General features: G+C 44.6%; 1 protein-coding gene across 1 annotated transcript in view; it reads left to right on the top strand.

Annotated features, from left to right (window-relative positions):
- The window catches only part of LOC139404712 (gamma-aminobutyric acid receptor subunit alpha-5-like), a 66,215-nt gene that overhangs the window by 36,253 nt on the left and 15,931 nt on the right, over window positions 1-14,031 (top strand). Inside the window, exon 6 of the mRNA XM_071147344.1 lies at window positions 10,256-10,399. Within this exon, the coding sequence (XP_071003445.1) occupies window positions 10,256-10,399 (144 nt within the window). The remainder of the gene's footprint in view (window positions 1-10,255; window positions 10,400-14,031) is intronic.

The raw sequence follows: 14,031 nt of genomic DNA, 5'->3' as shown, positions 1-14,031 counted from the left end.
TCCTCCTCTAACTGGTATAGAGACAGTGTTAATCACCTCCTCTAACTGTTTTGGAGACTGTGTTAATCACCTCCTCCTCTAACTGCTATAGAGACAGTGTTAATCACCTCCTCCTCTACCTGGTATAGACACAGTGTTAATCACCTCCTCCTCCTCTAACTGGTATAGAGACAGTGTTAATCACCACCTCCTCCTCTAACTGGTATAGAGACGGTGTTAATCACCTCCTCCTCCTCTAACTGGTATAGAGACAGTGTTAATCACCACCTCTACCTGGTATAGAGACAGTGTTAATCACCTCCTCCTCCTCTAACTGGTATAGAGACAGTGTTCATCACCACCTCCTCTAACTGGTATAGAGACAGTGTTAATCACCACCTCTACCTGGTATAGAGACAGTGTTAATCACCTCCTCCTCTAACTGGTGTAGAGACAGATATTATCCTCCCTAACCATGATTAACCATGCTGACGGTTGGCCATTTGTTTACATGGGAGTTCTTAAAGAGATGGTTGGGGCTAAGGCTTAAAAGGGTGTGAACGATGCTGAATTGGAACATAAATACATTTTATAAAATGTATAAAAAACTTTTTTCGCTTTGTAATTATGGAATGTCCTTGAGTGGCCCAGCTAGAGCTCCTTGAGTGGCCCAGCCAGAGCTCCTTGAGTGGACCAGCCAGAGACCTGAAAATAGCTGTGCAGCAATGCTCCCCTTCCAACCTGACATAACTTGAGAGGATTTTCAGAGAAGAATGGGAGAAACTCCCCATATACCTGTGTGCTAAGCTTGTAGCGTCATACCCTAGAGGCTGTAATCTCTGCCAAAGGTGCTTCAACAAATTACTGAGTAAAGGGTCTAAATACTTATGTAAATGTGATATTTCAGTAAAAAAAAATGATATACACTGCTCAAAAAAATAAAGGGAACACTTAAACAACACAATGTAACTCCAAGTCAATCACACTTCTGTGAAATCAAACTGTCCACTTAGGAAGCAACACTGATTGACAATAAGTTTCACATGCTGTTGTGCAAATGGAATATACAACTGGTGGAAATTATAGGCAATTAGCAAGACACCCCCAATAAAGGAGTGGTTCTGCAGGTGGTATCACAGACCACTTCTCAGTTCCTATGCTTTCTGGCTGATGTTTTGGTCACTTTTGAATGTTGGCGGTGCTTTCACTCTAGTGGTAGCATGAGACGAAGTCTACAACCCACACAAGTGGCTCAGGTAGTGCAGCTCATCCAGGATGGTACATCAATGCGAGCTGTGGCAAGAAGGTTTGCTGTGTCTGTCAGCGTAGTGTCCAGAGCATGGAGGCGCTACCAGGAGACAGGCCAGTACATCAGGAGACGTGGAGGAGGCCGTAGGAGGGCAACAACGCAGCAGCAGGACCGCTACCTCCGCCTTTGTGCAAGGAGGAGCACTGCCAGAGCCCTGCAAAATGACCTCCAGCAGGCCACAAATGTGCATGTGTCTGCTCAAACGGTCAGAAACAGACTCCATGAGGGTGGTATGAGGGCCCGACGTCCACAGGTGGGGGTTGTGCTTACAGCCCAACACCGCGCAGGACGTTTGACATTTGCCAGAGAACACCAAGATTGGCAAATTCGCCACTGGCGCCCTGTGCTCTTCACAGATGAAAGCAGGTTCACACTGAGCACGTGACAGACGTGACAGAGTCTGGGACGCCGTGGAGAATGTTCTGCTGCCTGCAACATCCTCCAGCATGACCGGTTTGGCGGTGGGTCAGTCATGGTGTGGGGTGGCATTTCTTTGGGGGGCCGCACAGCCCTCCATGTGCTCGCCAGAGGTAGCCTGACTGCCATTAGGTACCGAGATGAGATCCTCAGACCCCTTGTGAGACCATATGCTGGTGCGGTTGACCCTGGGTTCCTCCTAATGCAAGACAATGCTAGACCTCATGTGGCTGGAGTGTGTCATCAGTTCCTGCAAGAGGAAGGCATTGATGCTATGGACTGGCCTGCCCGTTCCCCAGACCTAAATCCAATTGAGCACATCTGGGACATCATGTCTCACTCCATCCACCAACGCCATGTTGCACCACAGACTGTCCAGGAGTTGGCGGATGCTTTAGTCCAGGTCTGGGAGGAGATCCCTCAGGAGACCATCCGCCACCTCATCAGGAACATACCCAGGCATTGTAGGGAGGTCATACAGGCACGTTGTTTTAAGGACATTACATCAAAGTTGGATCAGCCTGTAGTGTGGTTTTCCACTTTAATTTTGAGTGTGACTCCAAATCCAGACCTCCATGGGTTGATAAATTTGATTTCCATTGATAATTATTTTGTGATTTTGTTGTCAGCACATTCAACTATGTAAAGAAAAAAGTATTTCATAAGAATATTTCATTCATTCAGATCTAGGATGTGTTATTTTAGTGTTCCCTTTATTTTTTTGAGCAGTGTATTTATTCTCTTGGATTAATAAAGGAGTATTGTTTAGACATTAGATCGGTGAAACAAATTCGGCTTCCCAGACCTGGATCCATTGTTTGGACTATATGAGGCAGCTCCATTCATCCCGGTCGCTCTACCAAAATGATGCCGCCGAAGGAGAGGAAGAAGAGCCTGCATTCTAGTCATACTCCCTAGGAGGGCAAACCACCCACCGCTTATATAGCTTGCTAATGTACAGTCTCTGGACAATAATGTGGACAAGCTCAGGGTACGGATCTTCTCCCAGAGAGACATGAGAGATTGTAAGATAATTTGTCTTTAACATTTTTTTAAAAACACATGGCTGAATATGGTGAATATTCTACCCGTTGGTCTCCGTCCATACAGCCTGTACGCTTCTCCGTAACTTTAGTGGACAGGAAGAATGAACTCTCCAAGAAAAGAATCCCACCGTACGTTCTCCTCTGTGCAATCCGGTTTCCGAGCTGGTCATGGGTGCACTTCAGTCACGCTCAAGGTACTAAACGACATCATAACTGCCATTGATAAAAGACAGCATTATGCAGCCGTCTTCATCGACCTGGCCAAGGCGTTCGACTCTGTCAATCACCGAATTCTTATCAGAAGACTCAATAGCCTTGGTTTCTCTAATGACTGCCTCGCCTGATTCCCCGATCCACCTCTACGCAGAAGACACCATTCTGTATACATCTGGCCCCTCTTTGGACACTGTGCTATCTAACCTCCAAACGAGGCTCAATGCCATACAACACTCCTTCCGTGGCCTCCAACTACTCTTAAACGCTAGTAAAACCAAGTGCATGCTTTTCAACTGTTCGCTGCCTGCACCCGCCCGCCCGACTAGCATCACTACTCTGGATGGTTCTGACCTAGAATACGTGGACAACTATAAATACCTAGGTGTCTGGCTAGACTGAAAACTCTCCTTCCAGACTCATATCAAACTCCATAATTTCACCTTTATTTAACCAGGTAGGCTAGTTGAGAACACCTTTATTTAACCAGGTAGGCTAGTTGAGAACACCTTTATTTAACCAGGTAGGCTAGTTGAGAACACCTTTATTTAGCCAGGTAGGCTAGTTGAGAACACCTTTATTTAACCAGGTAGGCCAGTTGAGAACACCTTTATTTAACCAGGTAGGCTAGTTGAGAACACCTTTATTTAACCAGGTAGGCTAGTTGAGAACACCTTTATTTAACCAGGTAGGCTAGTTGAGAACACCTTTATTTAACCAGGTAGGCTAGTTGAGAACACCTTTATTTAACCAGGTAGGCTAGTTGAGAACACCTTTATTTAACCAGGTAGGCCAGTTGAGAACACCTTTATTTAACCAGGTAGGCTAGTTGAGAACACCTTTATTTAACCAGGTAGGCTAGTTGAGAACACCTTTATTTAACCAGGTAGGCCAGTTGAGAACACCTTTATTTAACCAGGTAGACTAGTTGAGAACACCTTTATTTAACCAGGTAGGCTAGTTGAGAACACCTTTATTTAACCAGGTAGGCTAGTTGAGAACACCTTTATTTAACCAGGTAGGCCAGTTGAGAACACCTTTATTTAACCAGGTAGGCCAGTTGAGAACATCTTTATTTAACCAGGTAGGCCAGTTGAGAACACCTTTATATAACCAGGTAGGCTAGTTGAGAACACCTTTATTTAACCAGGTTAGGCCAGTTGAGAACACCTTTATTTAACCAGGTAGGCTAGTTGAGAACACCTTTATTTAACCAGGGTAGGCCAGTTGAGAACACCTTTATTTAACCAGGTAGGCTAGTTGAGAACACCTTTATTTAACCAGGTAGGCTAGTTGAGAACACCTTTATTTAACCAGGTAGGCTAGTTGAGAACAAGTTCTCATTTACAACTGCGACAAGATAAAGATAAAGCAAAGCAGTGCAACAAAAACAACACAGATTTACACGTGGGATAAACAAATGTACAGTCATTAACACAAAAGAAAAATATGTATACAGTGCGTGCAAATGAAGTAAGGAGGCAATAAATATGCTAATAGTGGAGAAGTAATTACAATTTAGCAATTTAGACTGGAGTGATTTATGTGCAGATGAGGATGTGCAAGTAGAAATACTGGGGTGCAAAAGAGCAGAAAGACAAAAACAAATATAGGGATGAGGTAGGTAGTTGGTTGGATAGGCTATTTACAGATGGGCTGTGTACAGATGCAGCGATCGGTTAGCTGCTCTGACAGCTGACGCTTAAAGTTAGGGAGATATGAGTCTCCAACTTCAGTGATTTTTGCAATTCGTTTCAGTCATTGGCAGCGGAGAACTGGAAGGAAAGGCGGCCAAAGAGGTGTTGGCTTTGGGGATGACCAGTGAAATATTCCTGCTGGAGTGCATGCAATGGGTGCTGCTATGGTGACCAGTGAACTGAGATAAGGCGGAGCTTTAACTAGCAAAGACTTATAGATGACCTGGAGCCAGTGGGTTTGGCGACGAATATCTAACGAGGACCAGCCAACGAGAGCATACAGGTCGCAGTGGTGGGTAGTATATGGATGTCGCTGTGATAGACTGCATCCAATTTGCTGGGTAGAGTGTTGGAGGCTATTTTGTCAATTACATCGCGAAGTCAAAGATCTGTAGTATAGTCAGTTTTACAAGGGTATGTTTGGCAGCATGAGTGGAGGAGGCTTTAGTTGTCCACATATTCTAAGTCAGAACCGTCCTGAGTAGTGATGCTAGTCGGGCCGCGGGTGCGGGCAGCGATCAATTGAAGAGCATACATTTAGTTTTACTAGCGTTTGAGAGCAGTTGGAGGCTACAGAAGAAGTGTTTTATGGCATTGAAGCTCGTTTGAAGGTTTGTTAACACAGTATCCAAACAAGGGCCAGATGTATACAGAACGGTGTCGTCTGCGTAGAGGTGGATCAGAGAATCACCAGCAGCAAGAGCAACATCATTGATGTATACAGAGAAAACGGGGTATAGTAGTAGGTGCCAGGTGCACCAGTTTCAACACCCTGTAGAGTCCATGTAGTAGGTGCCAGGTGCACCAGTTTGTGTCAAGAACTGCAACCCTGTTGGGTTTTTCTGCTCAAAAGTTTCCTGTTTCCAATTTCTTTTTTATTTTATTTAACCTTTATTTAACTAGTCAGTGAAGAACAAATTCTTAATTACAATGTCAGCCTAACAAAAGGCAAAAGGTCTCCTGTGTGGACAGGGGCTGGATTTAAAATAAAAATATAGGACAAAACACACATCATGACAAGAGAGACACCACAACACTACATAAAGAGAGACCTAAACGACAACAACATAGCATGGCAGCAACACATGACAACACAACATAATAGCAACACCACATGAAAACAACATGGTAGCGACACAACATGGCAGCAGCACAACATGGTAGCAGCACAAAACATGGTATTAACAATATTGGACACAGACAACAGCACAAAGGCAAGAAGGTTTGAAGAATGGTCCACCCCCCAAAGGACATCCAGCCATCTTGACACAACTGTGGGAAGCATTGGAGTCAACATGGGCCAGCATCCCTGTGGAACGCTTTCGACACCCTGTAGAGTCCATGACCGGACGAATTGAGGCTGTTCTGAGGGAGAAAGTATGTACACTCATTGTACATATATATGGGTGAAAAGGGGGATACAGTACCTTGAAAAAGTATTCATCCCCCTTGATGTTTTTCCTATTTTGTTGCATTACAACCTGTAAATAAAATGGATTTGGATTTCATGTAACGGACATACACAAAATAGTCCAAATTGGTGAAGTGAAATATTTGTTTTAAATTTATTTTAAAGAATTCTAAAAAATTAAAAGCGAAACTTGGTGTGTGTATATGTATTCACCCCCTCTGCAACATCTGGTCCAATCACCTTCAGAAGTCGCATAATTAGTTAAATAAAGTCCACCTGTGTGCAATCTAAGTGTCACATGATCTCAGTATATACACACCTGTTCTGAAAGGCCCCAGAGTCTGCAACACCACCAAGCAAGGGGCACCACCAAACAAGCAGCCCCATGAAGATCAAGGAGCTCTCCAAACAGGTCAGGGACAAAGTTGTGTAGAAGTACAGATCAGGGTTGCGTTATAAACAAATATCAGGAACTTTGAACATCCCACGGAGAACCAATAAATCCATTATTTAAAAAAATGAAAGAATGTGGCACCACAACAAACCTGCCAAGAGAGGGCCGTCCACCAAAACTCACGGACCAGGCAAGGTGGGCATTAATCAGAGAGGCAACAAAGAGACCAAAGATAACCCTGAAGGAGCTGCAAAGCTAGACAGCGGAGATTGGAGTATCTGTCCATAGGACCACTTTAAGCCGTACACTCCAGAGAGCTGGGCTTTACAGGAGAGTGGATCCGCATCCAAAAAGGCATGTGGGAGACTCCCCAAATATATGGAAGAAGGTACTCTGGTCAGATGAGACTAAAATTTAACTTTTTGGCCATCAAGGAAAACACTATGTCTGGCGCAAACCAAACACCTCTCATCCCCCCGATAACACCATCTGTAGGGATGTTTTTCATCGGCAGGGACTGGGAAACTGGGAAACTGGTCAGAATTGAAGGAAGGATGGATGGCACCAAATACAGGGAAATTCTTGAGGGAAACCTGTTTCAGTCTTCCAAGAGATTTGAGACTGGGACAGAGGTTCACCTTCCAGCAGGACAATGACCCTAAACATGCCGCTAAAGCAACACTCGAGTGGTTTAAGGGGAAACATTTAATGTTTTGGAATGGCCTAGTCAAAGCCCAGACCTCAATCCAATTGAGAATCTGTGGCATGACTTGAAGATTGCTGTACACCAGCGGAACCCATCCAACTTGAAGGAGCTGGAGCAGTTTTGCCTTGAAGAATGGGCAGAAATCCCAGTGGCTAGATGTGCCAAGCTTATAGAGACATACCCCAAGAGACTTGCAGCTGTAATTGCTGCAAAAGATGGCTCTACAAATTATTGACTTTGGGGGTGTGAATAATTATGCACGCTCAAGTATATATTTTTTTGTCTTATTTCTTGTTTGTTTCACAATAAAATATATTTTGCATCTTCAAAGTGGTAGGCATGTTGTGTAAATCAAATGATACAAACCCCCCAAAAATCTATTTTAATTCCATTTTAATTCCAGGTTGTAAGGCAACAAAATAGGAAAAATGCCAAAGGGGTGAATACTTTCACAAGCCACTATATATGGCACAGTACTATAAGGGGAAATAGAATAAATATGCTCTTCCCCTGTGCTCCTCTCTGCTCCTCTCTTCATAATGGCTAAATATGGTGCCTCTAGGTTTTGGGGAAGCTATTTAGCGGAAAGATACTTTGCACCAGAGGCTAACAAGGGGGCTAATCCTTGTGGGCTAATCCTAGGGGGCTAATCCTTTAGGACACACAATTGTCAAGAGTGTTGAATATAAAAACAAGTCCCAGTCCTCAGGGTGGCTCTCTGCTCTGCCCCTTCAGGAGATAATGTAGGGAGACTGGCAGTGTGCTCCGTCCAGTAGCGGGAGACTGGCAGCGTGCTCCGTCCAGTGACGGGAGACTGGCAACGTGCTCTGTCCAGTAGCGGGAGACTGGCAACGTGCTCTGTCCAGTAGCGGGAGACTGGCAGCGTGCTCTGTCCAGTAGCGGGAGACTGGCAGTGTGCTCTGTCCAGTAGCGGGAGACATTGCAGCGTGCTCTGTCCAGTAGCGGGAGACTGGCAACGTGCTCTGTCCAGTAGCGGGAGACTGCCAGCGTGCTCTGTCCAGTAGCGGGAGACTGGCAGTGTGCTCTGTCCAGTAGCGGGAGACTGGCAGCGTGCTCTGTCCAGTAGCGGGAGACTGGCAACGTGCTCTACTCCGTCCAGTGGGGGGCATGCGTACTTCAACCATAGGTGACGAGGGTACAGCCTGCAGTTTGTTGTGCGTCCTCCTTTGCATCCCCGAGGTCCTAGCGCCTGTCTTGAGAGAGGAGATTTCCTCCCTCCTTCAAAAGCAGGCTATTTGGTTGGTCCCAGAGTCAGAAGAACAAAGTGGTTGGTACAGCCGGTACTTCTTAGTTGCCAAGAGCGATGGAATGTTGCATCCCATCCTGGAATTACGTGTATTAAAGAAGCACCTCAATGTTGCAAGTTCAAAATGCTCACACTTTGCCGGCTATTGCAGACGGTGTGACCCAGCGATTGGTTCACATCCATAGATCTGAAGGATGCCTGTTTTCATGTGCTATACTGTAGATCCTCACGCGTACTTTTTCTATGGTGGTGGAGGAAGTTTTGGCACCGGTGCGGTGCCAGTGGATCAGAGTATTTGCCTTTCTGGACGATAGGCTGGTCGTAGCAGAGTCAAGGGAACATGTGGAGCTCCACACTGCTAAGCTGGTTTCCAAATTCGCTGGGGTTCATAGTGAATCACAAGAAAAGTTATTCGACTCAGCGTAGTCAGTTTCTGCGTCTCGTTCTGGATCATGTAATTTTGTCCCAACAGAGGAAGGTCACATTCCGGCTCTTTCTGTCACGGTTTCAGCTGGAACACTTTTAGCTTCTGCCTGACATTATTGGAGAGACCCATGACTGCTGTTGCAGGGGGTTCTCATGGGCCAGGTAGTGTCCGCAGGGTGATCATGACAGACTCCTCCTTACTGGGATGTGGAGCTGTTAAGGGATTTGTTTTATCAATAATGACTAATTATGTATACATTTCAATCAGGACTGACTAATCAGAATACTATTATGTTACTGTAAAGATATATTCATTTTATTTTAATCCTAGTACTGAATATAATGTGTGTAAATATAATCAAGAATTAGAACAATGACTGTCTGTTCCTTGGTAGAAACGAATTAACTTATCGTCAGACTGGCTAGAATGCTTATCTACACAGGGAGACCTTGGCTCGGTCATAAATTATCTAAATTGGTGCGAGACGATGTAGGAGGGCTTGAGAACGATACTGCCATTGTACCGGAGTGGAGGAGAGACGGGACAGTTCGAAAACGAATGACGTCATTTTCAGTTTATAACCTGTTGTAAATTGTATCATGTTCAGTACTCTCGAGAATAAACGCTAGTGCTTGATTTTGAGACTGGTCTCCGCCCATTTTATGCAAATACGTTTCTTACAAATCCTTAGAAATGGGCTGAGTGTATTAATTTAATTGGGTATTAAACATATAGGAATTTAATTCCTCTATCAGGAGCACTGTGTGTGGGCTACTTGGAAAGAGAGATTTCCCGGAGATCATCATCCTGTTGGGTGGGGACACATGGCGGGTATCCTGTTTCCTGTCTTCTGTTGTAGATCGGTATCCTGTCTTCTGATGTAGATGAGTATCCTGTGTCCTGTCTCTTGTTGTAGATGCGTTTCCTGTTTCCTGTCTCCTTTTGTAGATGCGTATCCTGTGTCCTGTCTCCTGTTGTAGATGCGTATCCTGTTTCCTGTCTTCTGCTGCAGATGCGTATCCTGTTTCCTGTCTTTTGTTGTAGATAGGTATCCTGTCTTCTGTTGTAGATGAGTATCCTGTGTCCTGTCTCCTGTTGTAGATGCGTATCCTGTTTCCTGTCTTCTGATGTAAATGCGTATCCTGTTTCCTGTCTTCTGTTGTAGATGCGTATCCTGTTTCCTGTCTTCTGTTGTAGATGAGTATCCTGTGTCCTGTCTCCTGTTGTAGATGCGTATCCTGTTTCCTGTCTCTTGTTGTAGATGCGTATCCTGTTTCCTGTCTCCTGTTGGAGATGCGTATCATGTTTCGTGTTGCCTGTTGTAGGTGCGTATCATGTTTCCTGTTGCCTGTTGTAGATGCGTATCCTGTTTCCTGTCTCCTTTTGTAGATGCGTATCCTGTGTCTGAGGTGGTGTATTCGTGGACCCAGGGAGCAGCCAAGTCAGTGGTGGTGGCAGAGGAGGGGTCACGACTCAACCAGTATCATCTGATAGGACAGACCGCTGGCACTGAGGACATCTATACTAGCAGAGGTACACACACACAAAATCACACATAGTATCATGACTCAGGATGTGACCCAGATGCAGACACGGGAGGTGGATAGTACAGTTCTCAGATGATTTATTAGAAACACGGGGCAAAGGGCAGGCAGAGGATCGTGATCAGGTCAGAGTCAGGCAGGCACAGAACGGCAGACAGGCTCGGGGTCAGGGCAGGCAGAATGGTCCGAACCCGGGAAAAACTAGGAAACAGAACTAGTGAAACTGGAAGGCTGGAAAGAACGCTGTCAAGACAAGACGAACTGGCAACAGACAAACAGAGAACGCAGGTATAAATACACAGGGGATAATGGAGAAGATGGGCGACACCTGGAGGGGGGGGTGGAGACAAGCACAAAGACAGGTGAAACAGATCAGTGTGTGACACAGGCTGCAGCTCAGACAGCAAGTTATCATTCTAATCTCTTATTACTCACCTATTCATCCTCCTACCAATCACCCTTTCAATGCCATACCGATCCTAACAACTACTGTCATGGAGATACCGATCCTAACAACTACTGTCATGGAGATACCGATCCTAACAACTACTGTCCTGGACATACCGATCCTAACAACTACTGTCATGGACATACTGATCCTAACAACTACTGTCACTGCCATACTGATCCTAACAACTACTGTCACTGCCATACCGATCCTAACAACTACTGTCATGGACATACCGATCCTAACAACTACTGTCATGGACATACCGATCCTAACAAATACTGTTATGGACATACCGATCCTAACAACTACTGTCATGGAGATACCGATCCTAACAACTACTGTCATGGACATACTGATCCTAACAACTACTGTCATGGACATACCGATCCTAACAACTACTGTCATGGACATACCGATCCTAACAACTACTGTCACTGCCATACTGATCCTAACAACTACTGTCATGGAGATACCGATCCTAACAACTACTGTCATGGACATACTGATCCTAACAACTACTGTCACTGCCATACTGATCCTAACATCTACTGTCACTGCCATACCGATCCTAACAACTACTGTCATGGACATACCGATCCTAACAACTACTGTCATGGACATACCGATCCTAACAACTACTGTCACGGACATACTGATCCTAACAACTACTGTCATGGAGATACCGATCCTAACAACTACTGTCATGGAGATACCGATCCTAACAACTACTGTCCTGGACATAACGATCCTAACAACTACTGTCATGGACATACCGATCCTAACAACTACTGTCACTGCCATACTGATCCTAACAACTACTGTCATGGAGATACTGATCCTAACAACTACTGTCATGGAGATACCGATCCTAACAACTACTGTCATGGACTTACCGATCCTAACAACTACTGTCATGGACATACCGATCCTAACAACTACTGTCATGGAGATACCGATCCTAACAACTACTGTCATGGAGATACCGATCCTAACAACTACTGTCATGGACATACTGATCCTAACAACTACTGTCATGGAGATACCGATCCTAACAACTACTGTCACTGCCATACTGATCCTAACAACTACTGTCATGGACATACCGATCCTAACAACTACTGTCATGAACATACTGATCCTAACAACTACTGTCATGGACATACCGATCCTAACAACTACTGTCACGGACATACTGATCCTAACAACTACTGTCCAGGACATACCGATCCTAACAACTACTGTCATGGACATACCGATCCTAACAACTACTGTCACTGCCATACTGATCCTAACAACTACTGTCATGGAGATACCGATCCTAACAACTACTGTCATGGACATACCGATCCTAACAACTACTGTCGTGAACATACTGATCCTAACAACTACTGTCATGGAGATACCGATCCTAACAACTACTGTCATGGACATACCGATCCTAACAACTACTGTCATGGACATACCGATCCTAACAACTACTGTCATGGAGATACCGATCCTAACAACTACTGTCATGGAGATACCGATCCTAACAACTACTGTCATGGACATACTGATCCTAACAACTACTGTCATGGAGATACCGATCCTAACAACTACTGTCACTGCCATACTGATCCTAACAACTACTGTCATGGACATACCGATCCTAACAACTACTGTCATGAACATACTGATCCTAACAACTACTGTCATGGACATACCGATCCTAACAACTACTGTCACGGACATACTGATCCTAACAACTACTGTCATGGAGATACCGATCCTAACAACTACTGTCATGGAGATACCGATCCTAACAACTACTGTTATGGACATACCGATCCTAACAACTACTGTTATGGAGATACCGATCCTAACAACTACTGTCACTGCCATACTGATCCTAACAACTACTGTCATGGAGATACCGATCCTAACAACTACTGTTATGGACATACCGATCCTAACAACTACTGTCATGGAGATACCGATCCTAACAACTACTGTTATGGACATACCGATCCTAACAACTACTGTTATGGAGATACCGATCCTAACAACTACTGTCACGGACATACTGATCCTAACAACTACTGTCATGGAGATACCGATCCTAACAACTACTGTCATGGAGATACCGATCCTAACAACTACTGTTATGGACATACCGATCCTAACAACTACTGTCACTGACATACTGATCCTAACAACTACTGTTATGGACATACTGATCCTAACAACTACTGTTATGGAGATACTGATCCTAACAACTACTGTCATGGAGATACCGATCCTAACAACTACTGTCATGGAGATACCGATCCTAACAACTACTGTCATGGACATACTGATCCTAACAACTACTGTCACTGACATACTGATCCTAACAACTACTGTCATGGACATACCGATCCTAACAACTACTGTCATGGACATACCGATCCTAACAACTACTGTCATGGAGATACCGATCCTAACAACTACTGTCACTGCCATACTGATCCTAACAACTACTGTCATGGAGATACCGATCCTAACAACTACTGTCATGGACATACTGATCCTAACAACTACTGTCACTGCCATACTGATCCTAACAACTACTGTCACTGCCATACCGATCCTAACAACTACTGTCATGGACATACCGATCCTAACAACTACTGTCATGGACATACCGATCCTAACAACTACTGTCACGGACATACTGATCCTAACAACTACTGTCATGGAGATACCGATCCTAACAACTACTGTCATGGAGATACCGATCCTAACAACTACTGTCCTGGACATACCGATCCTAACAACTACTGTCATGGACATACCGATCCTAACAACTACTGTCACTGCCATACTGATCCTAACAACTACTGTCATGGAGATACCGATCCTAACAACTACTGTCATGGACATACCGATCCTAACAACTACTGTCATGAACATACTGATCCTAACAACTACTGTCATGGAGATACCGATCCTAACAACTACTGTCATGGACATACCGATCCTAACAACTACTGTCATGGACATACCGATCCTAACAACTACTGTCATGGAGATACCGATCCTAACAACTACTGTCATGGAGATACCGATCCTAACAACTACTGTCATGCACATACTGATCCTAACAACTACTGTCATGGAGATACCGATCCTAACAACTACTGTCACTGCCA

This window comes from Oncorhynchus clarkii, unplaced genomic scaffold (genome assembly GCF_045791955.1).
Source record: "Oncorhynchus clarkii lewisi isolate Uvic-CL-2024 unplaced genomic scaffold, UVic_Ocla_1.0 unplaced_contig_4364_pilon_pilon, whole genome shotgun sequence".
In the NCBI taxonomy this organism is placed as follows: domain Eukaryota; kingdom Metazoa; phylum Chordata; class Actinopteri; order Salmoniformes; family Salmonidae; genus Oncorhynchus; species Oncorhynchus clarkii.
Note: the sequence above shows the minus strand (reverse complement) of the source record. Positions and strands in the feature narration are given on the sequence as shown.